At 36.8% G+C, this 25352-nt stretch overlaps 1 protein-coding gene across 32 annotated transcripts in view; it reads left to right on the forward strand.

The window, feature by feature from the left end:
* ptprc (protein tyrosine phosphatase receptor type C) overlaps nucleotides 1–22160 on the forward strand; it is a 37430-nt gene extending 15270 nt beyond the window's left edge. For 6 of the 32 annotated variants that reach the window (XM_060876452.1, XM_060876545.1, XM_060876491.1 and 3 more), the window contains 35 exons: nucleotides 1841–1873; nucleotides 3185–3265; nucleotides 4923–5006; nucleotides 7702–7734; nucleotides 9046–9126; nucleotides 9283–9348; nucleotides 10242–10313; nucleotides 10629–10715; nucleotides 10963–10974; nucleotides 11063–11332; nucleotides 11481–11663; nucleotides 11957–12055; nucleotides 12176–12292; nucleotides 13202–13333; nucleotides 13428–13565; nucleotides 14257–14456; nucleotides 14565–14628; nucleotides 14740–14848; nucleotides 14989–15026; nucleotides 15100–15200; nucleotides 16581–16671; nucleotides 16796–16863; nucleotides 16963–16999; nucleotides 17091–17188; nucleotides 17398–17523; nucleotides 17690–17847; nucleotides 17933–18068; nucleotides 18354–18500; nucleotides 18653–18740; nucleotides 19348–19481; nucleotides 19571–19705; nucleotides 19793–19915; nucleotides 20059–20219; nucleotides 20431–20566; nucleotides 20826–22160. In XM_060876452.1, the coding sequence (XP_060732435.1) occupies nucleotides 1841–1873; nucleotides 3185–3265; nucleotides 4923–5006; nucleotides 7702–7734; nucleotides 9046–9126; nucleotides 9283–9348; nucleotides 10242–10313; nucleotides 10629–10715; nucleotides 10963–10974; nucleotides 11063–11332; nucleotides 11481–11663; nucleotides 11957–12055; nucleotides 12176–12292; nucleotides 13202–13333; nucleotides 13428–13565; nucleotides 14257–14456; nucleotides 14565–14628; nucleotides 14740–14848; nucleotides 14989–15026; nucleotides 15100–15200; nucleotides 16581–16671; nucleotides 16796–16863; nucleotides 16963–16999; nucleotides 17091–17188; nucleotides 17398–17523; nucleotides 17690–17847; nucleotides 17933–18068; nucleotides 18354–18500; nucleotides 18653–18740; nucleotides 19348–19481; nucleotides 19571–19705; nucleotides 19793–19915; nucleotides 20059–20219; nucleotides 20431–20566; nucleotides 20826–21113 (3926 nt within the window). In that variant the 3' untranslated portion in view covers nucleotides 21114–22160. Of the gene's footprint in view, nucleotides 1–1840; nucleotides 1874–3184; nucleotides 3266–3735; nucleotides 4140–4270; nucleotides 4355–4492; nucleotides 4577–4707; nucleotides 4792–4922; nucleotides 5007–7701; nucleotides 7735–9045; nucleotides 9127–9282; nucleotides 9349–10241; nucleotides 10314–10628; nucleotides 10716–10962; nucleotides 10975–11062; nucleotides 11333–11480; nucleotides 11664–11956; nucleotides 12056–12175; nucleotides 12293–13201; nucleotides 13334–13427; nucleotides 13566–14256; nucleotides 14457–14564; nucleotides 14629–14739; nucleotides 14849–14988; nucleotides 15027–15099; nucleotides 15201–16580; nucleotides 16672–16795; nucleotides 16864–16962; nucleotides 17000–17090; nucleotides 17189–17397; nucleotides 17524–17689; nucleotides 17848–17932; nucleotides 18069–18353; nucleotides 18501–18652; nucleotides 18741–19347; nucleotides 19482–19570; nucleotides 19706–19792; nucleotides 19916–20058; nucleotides 20220–20430; nucleotides 20567–20825 lie in introns of those variants that run through there. The other 26 variants (XM_060876535.1, XM_060876667.1, XM_060876676.1 and 23 more) reach the window with 19 other exon arrangements.
* Nucleotides 22161–25352: the final 3192 nt, after the last annotated feature.

Genomic DNA, 25352 nt, shown 5'->3' on the forward strand with positions numbered 1-25352 from the left:
GTGAGTATGACTATTATACCAAGGTGCAAGTGTTTTATCTCTAACCTTCTGTAATCTGATTGGGGTAACAGTGTCTAATGTGCTAGTGAATATAGCGCCTATGCTGTTAGTCATTACATCTAGATCGTTTGTGTCTAAGGGTACAGTAAGATGTCCAGCCAGATCAGGCAGGTTATTTGTGAATCTGTCTTTAGTGGTCAGAATAATAGTTCTACCGAGTCAATAACGTGGTGAGACACAGTTAGTCTGTTCTACAGGTAGTGTGTACGTTATGAGGTAATGGTCTGTGATGTCATCACTTTGAGGTATGATATCTATGTCAGTGACGTCTATTTTGTGTGATATTATTAAATCTAGTGTATGATTACGACGGTGAGTTGCTCTAGTGACGTTTTGTTTAACCCCAAATGAGTTTAGTAGGTCCATAAATGTGAGTCCTAACGCATCGTTTGTGTCGTCAACATGGATATTAAAATCTCCTGCAATTAACGCTTTATCAAACTTAACCAATAGGCAACAGGTCTGAAATAAAATCTGTGAATTCTCTAAGAAAATCGGTGTAGGGCCCTGGTGGTCTGTACACGGTCGCTAGAGCAAGAGACATCAGGGATTTTTTTGTGTGCATGTGCGATAGTGTAACATTAAGGACAAGCACTTCAAAAGAATTAAATCTATACTGTGTTCTCTGGGTAACAGTAAGGTAATCACTAAAGATAGTGGCAACACGACCTCCACGACCAGTCTGACAAGGCTCATGCTTATAGGTACAGTATATCCTGATGGTGTAGACTCATTTAGACCGATGTAGTCATTTGGCTTAATCCAAGTTTCGGTAAGGCAGAGTGCGGTAAGGCTATTTGAAATATGCTATTTGAAGAATATGAAGCTGTATGTTAAACTTTATGTTAATATTTAAATCCAGGCCTAATATTTTATACTATTTGGAAGTCCTTCACCTCTAAGATGTGGTTTCAGTGCAAATAAGTGAAAAAATAGACTGATTTGAATAAATCCAAAATCAATTTTCATTGCTAATGCAAGCAAGTAGATAAAATAATGAATGATCTGACATAATACATGATCTTAACGCCAGCTGCTAAGTCTAGCCATCGAGCCTAAAATCAATGTGACTGGAATGAGTTTTCAAACATTTCTAAACTGCATTAGCCTTTAATGCAAATCAAACATACAGTTCCTATTTTATCTCTCTTTTGGTTTTGAGCTTAATAAAGTGCTGTTTGAGCAAAACTATACAGAGAAACTATCATAGCAGAGAGGGTGAAGCCTAACACATGCTTCCTCTGAGAAACCGCACCTTTTTGAACTGCTGCTCATGCTCTTCATTTGTAGTAAAGTGCTATCCGCCATCTTCCGCATACATCAGCTCACAGACACACACGATTGGCCAGTGTCTCTGTGATTGACAGGACAATGATAAGCCATCGCTCCTTTCCTTACCAAGTGCATGGTCAATTTTGGCTCTTGGCCATGTTGCATGTCTGAGACAGGATTCCAAATTATGATGATCATAGTTAGCGGCAGCAGATACCATAATGAATCCTGAAGGATGGCGCAGAATAGAAACGATACATTGCTTATTCCTTGTGTGTGGATTTCAGCTATTCATTAAACCACTTAGTTTTTTTTTTTTTTTTATGAATATTATTCTTTTTTTTTAAGAAAATAATTATTTCATTTATAAAATTCACAGTTATATTTGTCAGTAGTATATTTTCATTAAAAAAACAGCCTTAAATTGACTTCATGAATGTGAACACTATGCTTGAAAGTCTCATAGCTTTAATGTATCTTATATCTTTTATCTCCAATGTTTTTCTAGGTGGTCCAGGAGCTGGAAATTCAAGCAAAAACGGTAACACCCCCCCCCCCCCCCCATTTATAATTTGAGAGGTTATGACTCATTTTATTGCTTCTCATGCACATTAACCATTAAAAATATGCACATTTTTTGAAAATTCTCTCAATTCTCATATTTGGTTGCTCTGAAACCCAGTTAATTGGGATTAAATCTGATCAAATGTAACAGAACATAATAATACACAACATGCTAGTTAGCTAGTGAAATGTATTAATATTGACTAAAGGAAATGAACAAATTCATGAATATTGTCATCCTCGGTTTTAGAATTATAATGTAGCACATCACGCTAGTGCCAAAAAATGAGCAAGTTAAATGATTGGTCATGAGACATGGAGTTCTGTCCTTACATCATACATCAGATATATTACTCATGTCCGTCTAGAGTCTTTATTATTTCCATTATGTTTAAAACCACCAACTAAATGCATGTTGTGCTGAATTTGTCCAGTTTCATTAATGTTTCTTTTAATGTGACCATGATTCAACCCGTGGTGAAGCATGCTGGTGGCAGCATCATGCTTCACTTCTATTTTGCTTCAGCTCAGACTAAGACTAAGCTCAATGTGGAGGGAATCTTAAATCCCAGTCTAAGTACCAGTTGATTTTGGCACAAACCAATAAGAAGCAGACATCTGTTAGGAAGCTGAAGATGAATAGAAATGTCACATATAAAATAAACAAAGAAAAAGCTTCACCAATTCCAATTGAAAAATCTGGACGTGATCTGAAGGGGGCTGTGCAGAAACATACTGGGGAGTCAGGATGTGCAATATAAAACCAAAAGGTGCTTCAACAAGGTATTAGTGTCACAACCTGGATGGAAGGAGACAGACCCGTACGCAGGATAGCTTCAAATGAAGGGGGTTTAATAAATGAGGAAGACATAGCCAGAAATGACGATAACTAAAACAATACAAATGACGGCACTTAAAAAAGACTAGCCATGACGAGGGGTAAACGTAATTAATGATTCCATGCTGCATTCAGCAACGCGGCTCACTTAAATACAATTAAGACAATGACAACATTAGGAACAGGTGATGAAACAGGGAGGAGCAGACGAAGGCGGGGCAGACACGTGACAACAACAATAGCACATGGCCAAAAGTCCGGGCTGAATCATGACAATTAGTTTAGGGTTTCTAAAATGAAGAGCTTGTGACTTCAGACTGAAGACACCACATGATTTATTTTGGCTTCATTTTGTTTTACATCACACAAATCTGCCATTTTAAAAGGGGTGTGTCGACGTTTTAAATCTATTGTACATGTTGATATACTCATGTATTTTGCTTATTCTAGTTACAGTCCCAAGCACATCAGGCTCACCCACAAGCACCCCCACAACTCAACACCAAACAAGCACAGCCATAAAGCCAGAAGGTAATATCTTCCTATTATAGGGAAGAATAGGAATGAAGTGATGAGTGTTAAGGGTGTGATTATAGATATATACAAATGTATGGTATGTGCTGTAATACATCCATGTAAATATATACTCAAGTGTTCTGCTTATTCTAGGTGCAGAAATACCCAAAGAGTCAGGCTTACCCACACTCACCCACCCAACTAAACCCCAAATAAACACAACCAGAAAGACAGAAGGTAATATCTTCCTATTATAGGGAAGAATAGGAATGAAGTGATGAGTGTTAATGGTGTTATTATAGATATATACAAATGTATGGTATTACATCCATATGTAAATATATACTCAAGTGTTCTGCTTATTCTAGGTGCAGAAATACCCAAAGAGTCAGGCTTACCCACACTCACCCACCCAACTAAACCCCAAATAAACACAACCAGAAAGACAGAAGGTAATATCTTCCTATTATAGGGAAGAATAGGAATGAAGTGATGAGTGTTAAGGGTGTGATTATAGATATATACAAATGTATGGTATGTGCTGTAATACATCCATGTAAATATATACTCAAGTGTTCTGCTTATTCTAGGTGCAGAAATACCCAAAGAGTCAGGCTTACCCACACTCACCCACCCAACTAAACCCCAAATAAACACAACCAGAAAGACAGAAGGTAATATCTTCCTATTATAGGGAAGAATAGGAATGAAGTGATGAGTGTTAATGGTGTTATTATAGATATATACAAATGTATGGTATTACATCCATATGTAAATATATACTCAAGTGTTCTGCTTATTCTAGGTGCAGAAATACCCAAAGAGTCAGGCTTACCCACACTCACCCACCCAACTAAACCCCAAATAAACACAACCAGAAAGACAGAAGGTAATATCTTCCTATTATAGGGAAGAATAGGAATGAAGTGATGAGTGTTAATGGTGTTATTATAGATATATACAAATGTATGGTATTACATCCATATGTAAATATATACTCAAGTGTTCTGCTTATTCTAGGTGCAGAAATACCCAAAGAGTCAGGCTTACCCACACTCACCCACCCAACTAAACACCAAATAAACACAACCAGAAAGACAGAAGGTAATATCTTCCTATTATAGGGAAGAATAGGAATGAAGTGATGAGTGTTAAGGGTGTGATTATAGATATATACAAATGTATGGTATGTGCTGTAATACATCCATGTAAATATATACTCAAGTGTTCTGCTTATTCTAGGTGCAGAAATACCCAAAGAGTCAGGCTTACCCACACTCACCCACCCAACTAAACCCCAAATAAACACAACCAGAAAGACAGAAGGTAATATCTTCCTATTATAGGGAAGAATAGGAATGAAGTGATGAGTGTTAATGGTGTTATTATAGATATATACAAATGTATGGTATTACATCCATATGTAAATATATACTCAAGTGTTCTGCTTATTCTAGGTGCAGAAATACCCAAAGAGTCAGGCTTACCCACACTCACCCACCCAACTAAACCCCAAATAAACACAACCAGAAAGACAGAAGGTAATATCTTCCTATTATAGGGAAGAATAGGAATGAAGTGATGAGTGTTAATGGTGTTATTATAGATATATACAAATGTATGGTATTACATCCATATGTAAATATATACTCAAGTGTTCTGCTTATTCTAGGTGCAGAAATACCCAAAGAGTCAGGCTTACCCACAAGCACCACCTCAACTGAACCCCAAATAAACACAACCATAAAGACAGAAGGTAATATCTTCCTATTATAGGGAAGAAAAGGAATGAAGTGATGAGTGTTAATGGTGTGATTATAGATATATACAAATATACTGTATGGTGCTGAATATTGTATTAAAAAAGACAGAATTAAGAAGATGCAAAATACTAAAACATTTTCAACAATATAAAATTATAAAAAAAATATATAACACTTTAAAACAAAACTTTTAGTTAGTGACTCGTGAAATAAGTTTTTATGTTTCATAAAACATTCAAGTTTATTTGTATAGCGCTTTTTACAATGGACATTGTATCAAAGCAGCTTTACAGAACATAAACATAGAACAGAAGATAAACATAAGGAGAAATATAAAGAAATAATATAATAAAAATTCAAGATATATATAGTTCACAGTGTGTATGTATGTATGTATGTATATGTATTTATCCCCAATGAGCAAGTCTGAGGTGACTCCGGCAGCAGTGGCAAGGAAAAACTCCCTTAAATTGGTAAGGAAGAAACCTTGAGAGGAACCAAACTCAAAGGGGAACCCATCCTCATATGGGTGACACTAGAGGGTGTGATTATAAATATACAGTCAAACAAATGCTGTATTGGTGTAAGGATCACATGGAGTTCAGATCTCCTCTTTAGTATCACAAAGTCCAACTGGAGTCTGTAGATGGTTCAGGATTCTCACAGAGTAGGCCTCATCTCAGTGGAGGTCCAAGATCTTCATCGCACGGAAGACGATCGGAGCTGCTACAATTTCTGGATGCCTCGGGATGGGTAGAAAGAGAGAAGCAGTGTAGAGGGATTAACATATCTGCTGTTCATAAAAAATGTGCAAGTCTAATGTAATAGTGCGCAAGATTATGGGATGTATTATGTGTACGCCTGACTAAAGAGATGAGTTTTTAATCTGCTTTTGAACTGGGAAAGTGTGTCTGAGCCCCGAACACTATCAGGAAGACTATTCCAGAGTTTGGGAGCTAAATAAGAAAACGCTCTACCACCTTTAGTGGACTTAGATATTCTGGGAACTACCAGAAGTCCTGAGTTTTGTGATCTCAGAGAGCGTGAAGGATTGTAACGTGTTTGGAGACTAGTTAGATACTGTACGTGGGAGCTAAACCTTTAAGAGCCTTGTACGTAAGTAGCAGCAGTTTGTAATAAATTCTAAACTTAACAGGTAGCCAGTGTAAAGTTGATAAAATTGGGGTTATATGATCATACTTTCTTGTCCTAGTGAGAACTCTGGCAGCTGCATTTTGGACTAACTGTAGCCTATTTATTAAAGATGCAGGACAACCACCTAGTAACGCATTAGAATAGTCCAGTCTAGAGGTCATGAAAGCATGAACTAGCTTCTCAGCATCAGAGACAGACAGGATGTTTCTCAGCTTGGCAATATTTCTAAGGTGAAAGAAGGCTGTTTTTGTAGTATGGGCGCTATGATTTTCAAAAGACAAGTTGCTGTCTAATAGAACACCAAGGTCTTTCACTGTCGGGCTACTAGTAACAGTACATCCCTCTAAATGGAAGTTAAATTGTGAGAGTTTCTGTGAACTGGTTTTTGGACCTATAAGTAGTATTTCTGTCTTATCAGAGTTTAACAACAGAAAATTGCAGCTCATCCAGTCTTTTATCTCTCTAAGGCATTGAGTTAATTTGGACACTTTAGCTATTTCATCTGGTTTTGATGAGATATATAACTGTGTGTCATCAGCATAGCAGTGGAAACTAATCCCATGTCTTCTAATAATGTTCCCTAATGGAAGCATGTATATCGAGAAAAGCAGAGGTCCTAGAACTGATCCTTGAGGGACCCCATGATTAAGTGGTAATAAACTGGAGGATACACCATTTAATTCTACAAAATGGTATTGATCAGATAGGTAGGATCTAAGGACCAACTTAAAGCCTGTCCATGAATACCTGTGTAATTTTGTATGCGATCTAGGAGAATGTTGTGATCTATAGTGTTGAATGCAGCACTAAGGTCAAGTAGGACTAATAGTGACATACAGTTTTTGTCCGAAGCTAAGAACAGGTCATTTGTGACTTTCACGATGTGCAGTTTCTGTGCTATGGTGGGGACTGAAACCTGACTGAAACTCTTCAAGGATATTGTTCTCCTGTAAGAAGGAACTCAGTTGAGCAGACACAACCTTTTCAAGTATTTTAGACATAAACGGAAGGTGTGAAATAGGTCTGTAATTTGATAATTCATTTGGAGCTAAATTAGGTTTTTTGATGAGTGGACTAATAAGACACACACGATTGGCCAGTGTCTCTGTGATTGACAGGACAATGATAAGCCATCGCTCCTTTCCTTACCAAGTGCATGGTCAATTTTGGCTCTTGGCCATGTTGCATGTCTGAGACAGGATTCCAAATTATGATGATCATAGTTAGCGGCAGCAGATACCATAATGAATCCTGAAGCATGGCGCAGAATAGAAACGATACATTGCTTATTCCTTGTGTGTGGATTTCAGCTATTCATTAAACCACTTAGTTTTTTTTTTTTTTTTTATGAATATTATTCTTTTTTTTTTAAGAAAATAATTATTTCATTTATAAAATTCACAGTTATATTTGTCAGTAGTATATTTTCATTAAAAAAACAGCCTTAAATTGACTTCATGAATGTGAACACTATGCTTGAAAGTCTCATAGCTTTAATGTATCTTATATCTTTTATCTCCAATGTTTTTCTAGGTGGTCCAGGAGCTGGAAATTCAAGCAAAAACGGTAAACCCCCCCCCCCCCCCAAATTTATAATTTGAGAGGTTATGACTCATTGTATTGCTTCACATGCACATTAACCATTAAAAATATGCAAATTTTTTGAAAATTCTCTCAATTCTCATGTTTGGTTGCTCTGAAACCCAGTTAATTGGGATTAAATCTGATCAAATGTAACAGAACATAATAATATTCAACATGCTAGTTAGCTAGTGAAATGTATTAATATTGACTAAAGGAAATGAACAAATTCATGAATATTGTCATCCTCGGTTTTAGAATTATAATGTAGCACATCACGCTAGTGCCAAAAAATGAGCAAGTTAAATGATTGGTCATGAGACATGGAGTTCTGTCCTTACATCATACATCAGATATATTACTCATGTCCGTCTAGAGTCTTTATTATTTCCATTATGTTTAAAACCACCAACTAAATGCATGTTGTGCTGAATTTGTCCAGTTTCATTAATGTTTCTTTTAATGTGACCATGATTCAACCCGTGGTGAAGCATGCTGGTGGCAGCATCATGCTTCACTTCTATTTTGCTTCAGCTCAGACTAAGACTAAGCTCAATGTGGAGGGAATCTTAAATCCCAGTCTAAGTACCAGTTGATTTTGGCACAAACCAATAAGAAGCAGACATCTGTTAGGAAGCTGAAGATGAATAGAAATGTCACATATAATATAAACAAAGAAAAAGCTTCACCAATTCCAATTGAAAAATCTGGACGTGATCTGAAGGGGGCTGTGCAGAAACATACTGGGGAGTCAGGATGTGCAATATAAAACCAAAAGGTGCTTCAACAAGGTATTAGTGTCACAACCTGGATGGAAGGAGACAGACCCGTACGCAGGATAGCTTCAAATGAAGGGGGTTTAATAAATGAGGAAGACATAGCCAGAAATGACGATAACTAAAACAATACAAATGACGGCACTTAAAAAAGACTAGCCATGACGAGGGGTAAACGTAATTAATGATTCCATGCTGCATTCAGCAACGCGGCTCACTTAAATACAATTAAGACAATGACAACATTAGGAACAAGTGATGAAACAGGGAGGAGCAGACGAAGGCGGGGCAGACACGTGACAACAACAATAGCACATGGCCAAAAGTCCGGGCTGAATCATGACAATTAGTTTAGGGTTTCTAAAATGAAGAGCTTGTGACTTCAGACTGAAGACACCACATGATTTATTTTGGCTTCATTTTGTTTTACATCACACAAATCTGCCATTTTAAAAGGGGTGTGTCGACGTTTTAAATCTATTGTACATTTTGATATACTCATGTATTTTGCTTATTCTAGTTACAGTCCCAAGCACATCAGGCTCACCCACAAGCACCCCCACAACTCAACACCAAACAAGCACAGCCATAAAGCCAGAAGGTAATATCTTCCTATTATAGGGAAGAATAGGAATGAAGTGATGAGTGTTAATGGTGTTATTATAGATATATACAAATGTATGGTATGTGCTGTATTACATCCATATGTAAATATATACTCAAGTGTTCTGCTTATTCTACTTCGTCCTTACCACAGAGCCAGGCTCACCCGCACTCATCCCCTCAACTCAAAACCAAACTAACCCAATTTTGCAAAGCCCAGGTATTATTTTCCTATTGTCAGGAATGATGATCATGAAGCTATGTGATACGTGTTTATAGATACTCTATGTGGCCAAAAGTATGTGGACAACCTTCCTAGTTACTGAGATCAGTAGGTTTTAGCTGCTCCCAATGATAAAAGGTCAATAAGATCAAGCCATCATAATACCACTTTTTCTCTTCCGATCCGATTCCGATACCAGCATTTCCCTGTATCGGCCGATACAGATACCGATCCGATATCTGAGTTCTTTTCTACCTTTAAAACTAAAGAATGTATACAACTCGCTTAGTTAAGATTTATTTGTTTCTGGCATGAAAAATGAAAACACAAGAAAGTATTAATGCAGTAGCAAACAGTACTTGTAACAGTTAGTGGTATAACAATCTAAACCATATATACTGTAATTATTAAATTAAATTATTTTCTGAAGAAAAGGCAATATTTTAAAGTGAATCTTAAATTAGAACTCTTGAAACACAATGCAAAATGTATTAAACAGTAAACCGTGCACCCAAATGAGCAACATGTTTAACACACTGAGGTAAATGGAAAGGGTGCCTGCTAAACTTGCCTGTCTGTCGCAGGCGGTTGTGCAACATATTTCCCATAAAATTTATGATATTTATTTTCATATATCGGATCGGCGCATCCCTAGTCCTGCACAGAACCCAGACCTTTGGGAGGAACTGGACCATTGATGGACACAATCTCACATGAATACACTTCAGTAGCATGAAGGTTGCCTGAGCTACAAATGGGGCCAAATCCTTATTTTGTGTGGTTGTCAGGTGTCCACATATTTCTGACCATATAGTGTGCATACACATGTTCGGTATTTTCTTGTGTTACATACATGTTGCTGTACTCATGCATTACACTTGTTCTAGCAGACAATAACACATCAAACTTGCACTCAAGCACGCATCAACAACCAATTTCAAGCACAGCCATGACTACAGCAGGTACAGTAATAACCACTTTTGTGAAGAATAAATGTTGTGAAGTTAAAAACACTGCCATTACAGCTCATGTCCCAACAGGTCCAACCAGTCAGAAATGTTTATTAATAAAATATGCCATTCTGGATCAAATACTTACTTGAGACTTTGTTATAAAGTGTTGGATTTAAAAACAATTCTAAACACCGACTCGTGTGTAACTTGGCTTTAAGAGCATCAAGTTAAGCATTAAGTTATTTGTATTATTTGGCTCATGGAGATTGTGGAATATTAGCAGCTTGTTATTCACAGCATACTGACAATGTTGACAATTTGCAGATAACCAAACCCAAAACAGCTCTGACTCACTCACATCCTCACCCACGGACACAATCTCACCCACACTCACGACCAGCGCAACAACAGGTAAAACAATGCTGGATCACACAGATGCTTAGTCTACACACACACACGCACACACACACACATGCACGCACACACACACACACACACACACACACACACGCACACACACACACACACACACACACACACACACACACACACACACACACACACACACCTGCCCTTCTTATTATTTACTTTATACATGTATACTATATTTCATTTCAATATAAATACTATAATTCTTCTCATTCTTTTTTCTTTACAGTGAAACCCTTGTGTAAGTATCCATCAATTGCAAAGCAAAATTTCTTTCAGTTGTGATCAGAATATTTCTTCACGGGTTACGTTAAAACCTTTCTTTCCAGGCAACTACAGCTACAGCTACAGCTTTGACGTGTCAGATGGATTACTGAAAGTGGATTTTAACATAAATAGTCTTGAAGGCAATTACACAATTATGCTGAACAACACAAGCTCTATCAAAACAATCCGAGTGCGACCTGAAGAGCAGAAATACCAAATATCATTTGCTACTTCATCACTAAAGCCTTGCCAAAAATATGCTGTCAGTTTTAGTCCTTCCTGTACTCCCATTGATGCTAAAAATTACAGTAATCTGGAAACGAGAACATTAGGTAAGTTAAGAGTTATATGTTCCAAGGTTTTAATCTAAATAAAATTAATTTTCAGAATGTGTACACTGCTTTACTCAAATAATAACAGAGTGTCTATTATGCATCATTAAATCATTTTAATAGCTGTATTTATTCATTTTTTATGCAGTTGACTCAGATGTAAATTTCACACTGAAGAATGATCAAGAATGGTGTTTCAAGACCATGTGGAATTTGAGTTTTAAAGAAGAATGTATAACCATCACTGAAAATAACTCCTGCAGCAATATTCACCTGAACTTTACAGAAGACTTCTGTAATAATGCCACTGTAACTTTCCAACTTCCCCCAGGTATATATTCCACTAAACTAAGGACATGATTAACAAAATGCACACACACACACACACACACACACACACACACACACACACACACACACACACACACACACACACACACACACACTGCAATGCATATACTGTCTACTAAATGACATAACATAAACAGTACAGTTAAGAAGATTTACAGATCCTAATTAATAAATCTGATTAATGAGACTTTTGGATCTATAGTGTTAAGAACACATACACAAAATGTGGAGGAATATTTTTATGAAATTTAATCCTATATGTGTCTTTTACAGTAAAGCCTGTTTTTAATTTTACAAACAAGTTCCCCACTAAATTTGAATGGACCAATCAGCCTACAAAATGCAAAAACAACCTCACATTCACCTGCAATGGTAAGTACTGAAGATGCTGTAAATACTTACACTGCCTTCATCTGCCTTTTCATGATGAAACACATGGGAATGAATTTGATGTTTTAATTATTTAATCTTTGTTCTTTGTGGCGGAGACAGGCACGAACGTAGACTATTCAAAGTTGGAACCTTTTTTGGATCATATGTGCACTGGGACATATAATTTCGGAAAGAGGTCAATCACTAGCGACCCCACGAAAGTTAAGATTGAATGCAGTAAGTCTATATGAATATCACACCTTGCAACTGCTCCTCATAGATGTTGTGCCATTTCCTGTCCCCGGGCTCTTTAGACTACACATCACACTGACACTTCACTCTAATGACACTTAGTCAATAGACACAACCAGGGTGTGTGCAGGTGACTAATAATAATCATCTCTTTTACTGAGTTTAGGTGAGAAATGACAGTAAAATTAAAAGGACAATTATAAAATTTGCAGTGTTTAAATCTTAAGACAGAATTAAGAAGACAAACAAAACATTTTCAACAATATAAAAATATCCAAATATTCCAAATAATATAACACTTTAAAACAAGACTTTTAGTTAGTGACTCATGTGAAATAAGTTTTTACGTTTCAGTGTAAATCTTGAATATGAAGCTGTGTGTTAAACTTTATGTTAATATTTAAATCCAAGTCTAATATTTTATACTATTTGGAAGTCCTGTGGAAGATGTGGTTTCAGTGCAAATAAGTGAAAAATAGACTGATTTGTTTAAATCCAAAATTAGTTTTCATTGCTAATTCAAGCAAGTAGATAAAATAATGAATTATCTGACATAATACATGATCATCAATGTGACTAGAATGAGTTTTCACACATTTCTAGCCTTGCATTAGCCTTTAATGCATATCAAACATACTGTACAGTTCCTATTTTTTTGCTCTTTTGGCAAACAGAAACAGGGACTCAAATCTATAAAAGACAAATCTATAGGCAGTTTTTATCCAAGCATGTCTAGCAGTTTGTAAATAAAACATTTATCTTTGCACAAAAGGATTAATAAACAGAATAAGGAGTTGTCATTGCTCAAGGACAATCACCAATATATAACCCAGAAAGGAAGTTAAAACAATGCACTTCTGTTTATGTACTAATCAAACACTCTTTCTCTTATAGATATTGGTAATGTCGCTATTGTCAATAAAACGGGAAAAAGCATCAGTGCAAGATGGGATTTAAACAGCAGAAACTGCCCAGACATTCAAAAGAATTTCACTTTGACAGTGAGCAGCAATAAGACCACACCAAGTAGGAAATCATCTTTTATAGAATAAATAGAAAAAATGTTTTTGAATCATAGAATTTTTCATGACTTATCAGTTATTCATAATGATTTTTCTAGTTTTAGTGAACTGTGTCAGGGACCACTGTAAAATTGAGGATTTGGAAGCCTTTACTACATATAAGTGCACTTTTAATGCAAATTACAAGAAGATCGTTTTCCGCAGTGTTTCCTTAATTGAAACGACCTCATCTACAAGTGAGTATAACACAGGATTTCTTACATCTGGTGTAGTTAGTTACGCATAATAACTAAGACAATATGCAACACCACAACATCAACAACATCGTTATCCTTCAGGATCTTTAGCTGTTATTTATAACATAAATAAAGTTACATATAATGAATAGCATCTTAAACAAACCACAACGTATTCAAGCTGAACTGATGACTATATGAGGACAAATTCAACACCAGGAAATTCACAACATATACTTATTCGTATAATAATAGAAATATAAACAAGCTATTATATTATCAGTACCCTTTATTATTGTGTCACATGTATGTTACAGTCAAGACACAGAGAAAAACAAATAAAGCTTATCTATGGAAACAAAGACAGAAAGGAAGATTCCTCGTCATGCTGCTATCAGTTCAGCTTGAATTTAATATAAACGAACGTATGCTCCATGGCTACGACTCATTTCTATAGATTCTGCTGATTAAATGCTCCTCATCTATCTGTATTATATGCTTCAGTTTTTCAGTATGTATGATTCACTTTATGAGCAAACAGCACAAGGACATGTTCATACAGTATATTACACCCAAGTCATGACTGTAGGACCTAAATGTTCAACATGTTCTAAGTGAATAAGTCTGAAGCTTAAACAATGTTATAGTATTTAAATACTGTATTTCTAATCCTTCTATTCTTTCTTTATAGATCCCGATTTAACTAAAAAGTTGAAACTCATTCCTACTTCTCATAATTCGTTCAAAATTGATTGTGAACTTAAAAGTTGGCACGGGCCCCAGGGAAAATTTGAAGCAGTGCTCTACAAAGATAAAGATGAAGTCAAAACGAATGAAATATGTTCATTTGAATTCAGCAACCTCTACTACTTAACACACTATAAAGTGAAGGTATTTATTCTGACATTTAATCACAACTTCTAAAGTAATTATTCAGTAATAACATTGTTGGCCGTGACATTATTCTAACAGTGGGCTTTATTATTTATGTTTATTCAGGTCATTGCCACAAATGGTAACGGGAATAAAACTGAGAGCGACAGTGTGGATTTTGATACTAAATGTAAGATCTTTAACCTTATTAATATGAATCTATTTGATGTTTCTCTAATATCCATATTAGAATATATTAAATCTGAAATCTAGACTAAATCTAATATCTGATGTGTTTTAGACAATGACAAAGCTGTTCTTGGATTCCTGAGCTTTCTCATTATTGTCACGTCTATCGCGCTCCTGTTTGTCCTGTACAAGATTTACCTTTTAAAGAGGGAAAAGTCAAGGTCTGTGTCACACATCCATGTTGAGATGGTCTCCTGATCCTTCTCATGTGTGGATTATTTATGTATTTATTATTATAGATGTTTAAAATGTGATGATTTTTAGACATCAGTTTCATAAACACTGCTTTGATTTGGCACAGCAGGAATGAACAGGAAATGGATGACCTTCTTCCATCAAGTAAGTAATAACTCTCTATCTCACCTTTGTCCATACTGGTAAAGTTCTTTTCTTGATGTTGTTCTTTTCGCAGATGCACTGCTTAGAGTGGAACCCATAAGTGCTGAAGAGCTGCTCGATGCGTACAAGAAGAAGAGGGCTGATGAAGGACGTCTGTTCATGGAAGAATTTCAGGTGACTCTCGGCTAATTTCATTTGATTTCATGAATATTTAGACTTAGTATCTCAGCTGCCTCAGTAACAGTACACAGCAGAACCCGAGGAAGTTGAGATAGCGCCATGCCTAGATGGTACGGGTTCGCCTGAGTCATGGGGGATCTTTATAGTTCTGTGGATATAAACTGGACTAAAGGAACATTTTTAAATATTTACCCTCACATCAGTGGCCTTTTACATCACACACTTCATTATAAACATAAAAACAGATTCTTTCCTATCACTGTGTGTAGAATGATGAAATACAATGTTAAGGTTATATTTTGCAGTATTTTCCATAATGTATGTAATTCAGGTATCTGGAGGATCCCTCAGGAATCAGATACCTTCTTGTTTGTGTTCACACACACGCTAAGATCTTCCAAATTAGTGAAACAGAACTTTTTTTGCATAAATACCAGTGTAACAGCCATTTTTCAGCGTAACCTGATCACAGAGCTCTCGCAGTATTGGCATTGATTCCAACTGATAAGGAACAGTGGCGGTTATCCGTGGTTCACCGCTGTCACATACGACCTCTATGTGTGCCACTGTGTCAAGACTGCTGCATGATGGGACCAAGGAAGAACATTTATACAAAATTACTGTTTAACGGAAAACTATACATTTTACTAAAGTAATTTCCAGCAATTTAATCATAGTAAATGCAATTGATATATACAATTTATTACTGACTGAGCAGCACCTGAATACAGCACCCAGGACAGATCTGATGTATTAACTCAAACACATCAGTGTCTGGGTTGTTGATTGGTAGATCAGGGTTCGAGCCCCAGCACTGCCAAGCTGCCACAGTTGGGCCCTTGATCAAGGTTCTTAACTCTCTGTGCTTCAGGGGACCATTATCATGGCTGACAAAATTCAAAAGTTATATATCCAAAGTTATATATCTAAAGATGGGATATGTGAAAGACTTTCAGTGTGCCGTAACGTATATGTGACAAAATAAAGGCTATTCCATTCCATTCTACACAGACTAAGATCCTCTAAGATCTACAGCCGTATTCGCAAATTCTCACTGTTATGAAGTTTCCCCAAAAAGAGAATCTGTAATATAAAACAATTTCTCTTTCCCAGTTAAGATGATTGTAAAGTTCCAAAGGGTTGGAGGACCACAGCCCTGGTGGAACAGTGGAGATGGAGTGGATTTGTTCAGATCGGAAATAAAAACATTGTGCATTTTAAGCCCATGAGGCATCTGAATTTTCACTAGTTGTCTTAAGTATAGTCAAACAACAAGGAAAAAAATTACATGAAATTCAGACCACGATGATTTTAATGATTGTGTTCTAATTGAAAAATTCACTGATTGTATTTTTGCTTGTTTGTTTTCCATAGAGCGTTCCACGTATTTTCTCCAATTTCTCAGTCAGAGAGGCCAAAAAATCAGAAAACCATACAAAGAATCGCTACGTTGACATTCTTCCCTGTAAGTTTACCACAAAGCAAATACGAACCAAACTGTGAGCTGTCATTTAATCAGATATCATGTTCCCCATTTAAAAAAAAAAATTATATTTTAACTAAACATCTGGCTGCATGTCTGCTTTTAGATGACTATAATCGCGTCTCTCTCTCTCACGGAGGAACAGATGACTACATCAACGCCAGTTTCATTGAGGTAGAAGAACTGTAGTGAATCTGAAACTTAAAGTCAGCTGGTCATTATTCCTTTTTCTATGAATGAAAATGTTCATAACCTTCATTTCTTTTTATTTAGGGTTACAAGGAAACCAATAAATACATTGCAGCCCAAGGTACACGCTGCTTTTGTCAACCAAAACACCAACAGAAATCATTTTCCCAATTGTTCAAGATGCAGACTTTTTGTTTTGTTTTGTTTTGAAGGACCCAAGGAAGAGACAATAGGAGATTTCTGGACGATGATCTGGGAGCAAAAGACTTCCATTATTGTCATGGTAACCCGTTGTGAAGAAGGAAACAAGGTATAATTCATCATGTTGTGTTAATATATTAAATCTGCCTTCAAAACATCTCTCGCAGTCTCTCGGGTTTAGTACTGAACCTAGGCTCATGGAGCTGTAATGTGTCAGCGCTAGTCACTAGTCACTGCACCACCGTGACACTTAGATTAGAAAAACCTTGTGTTTTATTTCTTTCTCAAAAGTTTCATTGATCCTCTTTTGCTTCACAGAACAAATGTGCTCAGTATTGGCCATCAATGGAGAGAGAAACAGAGATTTTTGATGATTTGGTTGTGAAAATCAAGGGAGAGGAAAAATGCCCGGATTACATAATCCGCCACCTGACCCTGATGAACGTAAGCAAATTCCCACTTGTTTTAATTTACAGTCACTTCTTATATGAATCATGAGATTAATCACCTAATATAATGCTTCACTTTGGTTTTAAATAAAGATAGAGTTTTTATAAATTGTCTTTTTGATTCAGACATACTCAAGTTGGTGATTTGTCCTGCTTTTCAGCGTAAAGAGAAGTCAGCAGAACGTGAAGTGACTCACATCCAGTTCACGAGCTGGCCTGACCATGGCGTCCCATCTGATCCCGGCCTGCTCCTTAAACTTCGCCGCAGAGTCAACTCCTTCAAAAACTTCTTCAGTGGACCAATTGTCATTCACTGCAGGTACGATAGGAGCCGATCATATTTTGACACACTATTAGATGCAGTCTGTGATTTTCATTTTAAAGCTGAACTTTATTCCGTGCAGTGCCGGAGTTGGTCGCACAGGGACCTACATCTGTATCGATGCCATGATTGAGAGTCTGGAGGCAGAAGGACGTGTGGACATTTATGGATATGTGGTCAAACTTCGCCGTCAAAGATGCCTCATGGTCCAAGTGGAGGTGAGACACATAGCGTGCTGCAACATTCTTCCTTCATTTTCCATCTTTTACTTTAAAGCAGCATGTTATGGTACAGGGACATTAACAGGCATTAATACAGTCATACAAAGCACTTAACTAATACATCTACTAATCATTAAAGAACTGATACTTCATTAACTAAATGATGAAATCATAACTAAAGATTTTCTTTCTATTTTAGATGTTTTTTATACATTTTATAAATACTCATTTATTAACACAGTAATTAGCACATGGTCTCAGCTGAAGTGACTTGTATCCCAGGCCCAGTATGTGCTCATCCACACGGCGCTGATCGAATACAGTCAGTTTGGCGAGACGGAAATGGCGCTCTCAAGTTTCCACTCGGAGGTCAGCACACTCAGACAGAAGGAGGGAAGTGAACCGTCTTTAATGGAGTTGGAGTTTCAGGTGAGTGCTTCCTCTTTTATTAGAAAGTGTAAAACATTCACTGCTCTATCTGTGTAGTCTGTACACTATATATTAATTATGGAGTTAACGGTGGGATTTAGTTACTCAGCGCAAACACATTAAAATGTTTTCTTGTTATGGGTTTTATGCAGAAACTTCCAAAATTCAAAACCTACAGGTCGGCCAACACGGCACGCACCGAGGAGAACAAGAAGAAAAACCGCTCGTCTATCATTCCATGTGAGCTTTTCTTTACTCACTTTTATTGACATATGAGAGGTTTTTTTTGCTTTAAAATGAAATTCAGGTGTATTTTTTCCTCATATTTGACCTGTACACAATGTATATGAACAGGTGATTCTTATAGTGTCCCATCCTCTATAATCAGTGATGTGCCCCACCCCCTATATTCAGTGATGTGCCCCACCCCCTATATTCAGTGATGTGCCCCACCCCCTATATTCAGTGATGTGCCCCACCCCCTATATTCAGTGATGTGCCCCACTCCCTATATTCAGTGATGTGCCCCACCCCCTATATTCAGTGATGTGCCTCACCCCTATATTCAGTGATGTGCCCCACTCCCTATATTCAGTGATGTGCCCCACCCCCTATATTCAGTGATGTGCCCCACTCCCTATATTCAGTGATGTGCCCCACCCCCTATATTCAGTGATGTGCCCCACCCCCTATATTCAGTAAAATGCCCCACCCCCTATATTCAGTAAAATGCCCCACCCCCTATATTCAGTAAAATGCCCAACCCTCTATAGCTCCATCACTGTAGCCCATAACCCTACTGTCCGAATGTTTTTGGTCATTACCATTTCTCTTTTTTCTTTTACAGATGACTTTAACAGAGTCCCAATTAAACTGGACGATGAAGTCAGCCATGACAGTGATGCTGATGATGAGCAGGATTATTCCTCAGATGAAGAAGATGAAGTCCCAACCAAATACATCAACGCCTCCTATTTGGATGTAAACGCCTTCCAATGTGCAAAGCTTAAAAATCTACAGTTGTTTTCCTGTATGTTCATGTATGATGTGTAATGTCTGTCTTCTTCTAGGGATACTGGATGCCGAGTAGCTTCATTGTGGCACAGGGACCTATGGAGGACACGGTTGCTGACTTTCTGCACATGCTGTACCAGAAGCAGGTTCAAACTGTCTTCATGCTCTCGAATTGCACTGAGAATGACAAGGTGAGTCTCACTGAATCTAAGTACTTTCTCTGAGGAGGTCTCAAAATGAACCTAGGTCTTTCTCATGACCACTGTGTTATCTAACAGGAGTTCTGCACCCAGTATTGGGATGATGAGAAGAAAACATTTGAGGAGATGGTGGTGGAGGTTAAAGAGACTGAAAACACCCCTACATACATCAGACGGTGCCTAGAAATACAGCACACCAAGGTGCGTAGCTTTACTGTTGTTTATGTTCACATTGATTATTAGGACTCTTCATTCTGATGCTCATATGAGAGTGCAAATGTCTACAGTTTGTATAAGATATAGTCATGCAGTCATGCACTCAGAATTGCTCATCACTCGTGCAGAGGAAAGACAGCCACACACTGCAGCAGTACCAGTTCCTGAAATGGGTGGGTCAGGAGCTTCCAGACAACCCTCTCGATTTGGTTGACATGATGAGAAGTGTCAGACAGAGCGGTGACAACTACAACAAAAACAAGAATTTCCCCATTCTAGCACACTGCAAGTGAGTGTTAAACTCTTTGACACACTGGTTTGATACATAACGCTCTGTTTGATGCTGATTTCCTGCGTCCACACGTCCTTACACGTACCACTCTGCTGCTTCCATATTGCACAAACATGGTCTTCGGGAGCTTGCACATCATCGCATGAGCATGTACAGAACTGATTACTCAGTACAGAGTGTTTATATGTTGCACATGTTTCCTCCACAGTGATGGCTCCTCACGTTCTGGAATATTCTGCGCCTTGTGGAAGCTTCTGGACAGTGCGGACACAGAGAAACTGGTGGACATCTTCCAGGTGGCCAAGGACATGCGCAAGGCTCGCATGGGCATGCTCACCACCTTTGTGAGTAACTTTATTTAAATAAATATGTGTGCAATTACATGTCTATCATAACATAATTAAAAGAATCTCATTAAAGTATTAAACTATGAACTTGTTTATTTCTGTAATCTATCACATTAAAATATTAAAAAAAATCTTTGTCATAAATATTCTGAAATCATTTAGTTTCACAAAGTGAGATGACATTCAGCAGGAACATCAACTGACTAGCACAAACAACCGTTACATGTTTGTAACACTTCGTCCTTCTTTAAAACAGGAGCAGTACAATTTCCTGTATGCTGCCCTGGAGGTTGCGTATCCGGTGCAGAACGGTGAGGTGAAGAAGCCCAGCGAAGCCCCTGCTGACACTGTGCAGGTTATTAACGAATCCACAGCACTGATCAGTCCCAGCACAGGCACTGCCACCGAAGAGAGTACCAAGGAAGGTACCGGCTCAGTACCGCCTGAAGAGGGAGCCACTGAGGCCAGCACAGAGCCAGAGAAAAGCCTTAGTGAGAGCACCCCTAACGGTCCTACTGCTACAGCAGAGGCGGAAACTGTTTAACTATAAATGCTCATAGTGCCATTTATAGTGCAGCTTGCTTTTTATTCCTCAAAAAATACATAAATAAAAAAATAAAATAAATAAATAATAATAAAAAAATGACTATATAAGACTGCTTATCTGGGTCCCTGTAAAAAGATCCTAATGGAACTTTACATTTCAGAGATTTGTTGTTTTTCCAGTATAATTCAGTATAATTTAATTAATGAAGATTTCTTTAGGATACTGATTCCCAGTTGTGAGAAACAACAACCCCCTTTTTTATTTTACATTGCAGTGGTGTATTTTAGCATAACATTTAGGCTGTATTAACATTAAATCTGTATTTAAATCAAATATACTGTTTTGTTATGAATCTGTTTCTCAGAATTTGTTTTAATTGTGCCTTTTTTTGACTTTAAACTGCATTCATGAATGTAATGTAAATGGAAAGTTTGCTAATGTTCATTGTATATCTATATATAATCTAGAGATATTTTGTTAACAAGTCTAAGTTATAAAGTGGCGAATGTAGAGTTACAGTATGTCATGCAAAGATTTCTTTGCACTACAATAGTGTCTTCAAACTATCCGATTGGTATGATTTTCATTCGTATATTAATGTTATATTGCATTCATATATCAATGTTATATACATACGGTCTTGTTTCTTTTTTTATTTGGGAATAAATTGAATAAAGGAGTTCAATATGTCGCTATGTAACAATCTTGCATTTAAAAATACCACTTTAAACCAGCTCAGGACCGTTAGCATGTAAGTACTGCTTATGTGGGTTTGTAGGACACTCCAGATGCAGAACCTCACAATTTTGTTTCTCTTCAAAGAAAAGAAAAAACCCCCATTCAATTTGGGCTGTGACAACATCCTGTGCAGATGTGATCAAACACACAAAGTGTATAGTGAAGATTTTACTGTAGCAATTTGATGTTGTCAGTGTTTCGTCTTATTTCAATAACAAACTCATTGTTAGTTCGTCTGTATTAATAGTACATTCATAAATAAAGTGTCTACCTGTCATGCAGTGGCACAGGAGACTTTTACCGAAATATATGCACATCTGTGTGTTCTGTTTTATCTCTTATTTTCTGTTGGTTTCCTGCATTACTTCTCAGTGTCTCCTCATAAGTAAGAACATCAAAGACTTTTGCAAAATCAGGTCAGCAACATGAATCGTGTTTAAAACTAAAACTAGTTATATTTTACTGAAGAACGTAGTGAATTTTGAGTATGTGTATAAGTCTGATACAAACACAAATAATATAATTAACCCTCCTGTTGTCCTCCTATACAAATTAGGAGCGCTGAGTCAACTTGACCTTGTCTGTTTTGACTGCTTATAAAAAATGAAGTATATATGATAGCCATTTTTTTTCACCTTTTTAGTTTAACTGTTTCCAACATATTAACATACATTTTACTGTACAAAAAAAAAATTATATTTGGTATAATAAACCTTATTTATATACAAAAATGCCTAATGTTTTAGTAAAAAAAAAAAAAACAGAAATTTTGAATTATTTTCACTATAGAGGCACAAAAGTTAATGCACAATTACAGGCTGGAATATTTCAAGGGCAGGAGATTGTTTTGAAACCATTTTGACCATTTTTAATGTCAGCAAATAATAAAACCTGTTTTTTTCCAGGCCAAATTGACTTGAATGCTTATAAATCAAAAATTCTACAATTATCACCATTCTGTGTGTAATATCTATTTTACACTTGTAATTTCTATTTTGCCTACCTGATGTCATCTGATCAACCAACAACAGGCTACACACACACACACACACACACACTCAAAAACATGCCATAATTTCATGTGAATAAAACTTCGTTTACCTCCCTATGTTTTTTATTATACTTAATTTATGAAGGATAAACCTTATGAAATTATGCCATGTTTTGAGTAAATAAGCAGAAATTATTAAATATTATTTTGGATAACCACTGACTGATAAATGTCAAACATTACTCAGCATATCTCCAGGCCAAAGCTGACTGATGCAACTAAATTCATAAATAAGAGAAAGGAAACAAACATGATTTGAATATGAAAACACAACGTTTGTACGTGTGTGTGTGTGTGTGTGTGTGTGTGTGTGTGTGTTTGTGTAAAGAAGATGTTGGTAGAAGAAGAATAGAAGAGAAGATATTGTCCCCAGCTGGACAAATGCATATAACAGGTGTGAAATATTTACAAATGATTGTTTTTGTTTTTTTGGAGGCCCAATGAATTGCAATGCCCAATGCTTGTGTGTGTGTGTGTGTGTGTGTGTGTGTGTGTGTGTGTGTGTGTGTGTGTGTGTGTAGCATCATTTCGGTAGATCATATTTTGCCCTCTGCTATGCAGAGGTATATCAAAGGTGTGAAATATTTACAAATGTTTGGCTTTTTTTTCTTTTCTGGAGGCCTAATGAAATGCAATGCCCAATTTGTGTGTGTTTGTGTGTGTGTGTGCATGTGTGTGTGTGTAGGGTGTGAGTGTGTGTTTTGGGTGCGTGTGTAAGTGGACATTTTATGTGTGCATTTCTGTGTCTGTATGTATGTTCATTGCGCTGAAAAGGGCAAAAGCGTGACCTATTGCCCCACTAAATGTGGCAGGGTCAAAATGACCCAAGCTGTTCCAAAACGCAAAGTATTTATTTTACGAACACATAGTTCAAAGAAAATAGACAAAATTAATTTTGCTTGCAAAGTTCATAATTTGGAACAATCCTGCTAAATTTGAAGCAAATATGTGGAAGAAAACCCAAGTTATGACACATTAAAATCTTCCATCCGGGTCAAAAAGACCCAGGGAAAATAGGAAGGTTAATATAATTAATAAATTTTAGATGTCCAAATTATTTACAATATTTTAAAATAGTAACCATAAGTGTATTAATTCTGGATTAGACTATTGACCACTATTGTATCAGTGTATATGACTCGTTTCAGCTGTCTGTCATGTTCATTATCTTTTCAGTGATTGTCAGTTGGTTACATAACTTTAACCCCCTGGAGAACTCTCATGATCATCACATGGACATCTGCTTAACTGTCCAATAAACACTGAGCTATTGTGAAGCACTCACAACAACCAGTGATGCCGTGCAGCCACTCGTACTAAAGGCCTATAGTCCAGTGAGCATGAATCTTTTCTCCCAAAAAGGATCCCTTTCAATTCAGTTCAAGAAATTTACATTGTCTCAAAGCAGCTTTACATAAGAATGGAAAAAGAATAAAATAAAAATATGATAGTTAAAGCTTAAAATTAAGTTACTATTTATCTTTAACATCTATATTTAATGATCAAGTCTGAGGTGATCTCTCTGAAAAACTCTCTGAGATGATATGATGAAGAAACCTTTAGCGGAACCAGACTCAGACGTGAACCATGTCCTCATTTGGGTGACACTGGACAGGATATAATGTCAATGAAAATAATGTCCTTTTTACAACAGTTTATAGTCGAGTAGAATAAAAGCAACCGAAAGCTCCTGAGGAACTAACAGGTCAGAGTCATTTCCAAGTTCACCACAAACTCAACACTAATTCCTTCCTGCCGAAGTCTGATGATTGCTGATGAAAACTGACTGATGCAACAGTAGCTCAAAGACGGTGTGGCAGTCTGCAACCAGAAAAGCTGTGTTTCAGTAGCAGTCTTTCAACTGTGTGTCTACTGGATTTGAAAAGATTCCAGTGGAAAAACTGGCTTTAAATAAACAGACAGTACGTGATATCAGATATATCAATAAGAGTTACGAATAAGATAGATACAGTAAACGTAAACATTCCATTGCCATGTTGGAACGGTAGTTTAGAGAAGTTAATTTTCATAAGTGTTTTTTTCTGTTTTTAACCCAAACATTAGTTTCTACCCATAAATGTTTATATCCATGCCTGCTCTCTGAGATGCCCCAAGCTCATAAGCATCTAAAATTTGAAGGTGTTACAGTATCTTTCGTCACATAAAATTCTGTGTAATTTTGAGTAAAAAAACTCTGAGAGAAACTTCTCACACTGAAAGCCAACAAACAAACCGTTGTAGAAATGACATTATTTACATTGACATTGTTTCCTGTCCAGTGTCACCCAAATGAGGATGAGGTTCACTTCTGAGTCTGGTTCCTCTCAAGGTTTCTTCCTCATATCATCTCATGGAGCAGGTCCTCACCACCTCACAACATTAGGCAAAATTGTTCGAGATAAATAGAAACTTAATTTCAAACTTCAAAATTTTAATTCTTTTATTTT

The sequence above is a fragment of the Tachysurus vachellii genome, chromosome 1 (assembly GCF_030014155.1).
Source record: "Tachysurus vachellii isolate PV-2020 chromosome 1, HZAU_Pvac_v1, whole genome shotgun sequence".
NCBI classification, from domain to species: domain Eukaryota; kingdom Metazoa; phylum Chordata; class Actinopteri; order Siluriformes; family Bagridae; genus Tachysurus; species Tachysurus vachellii.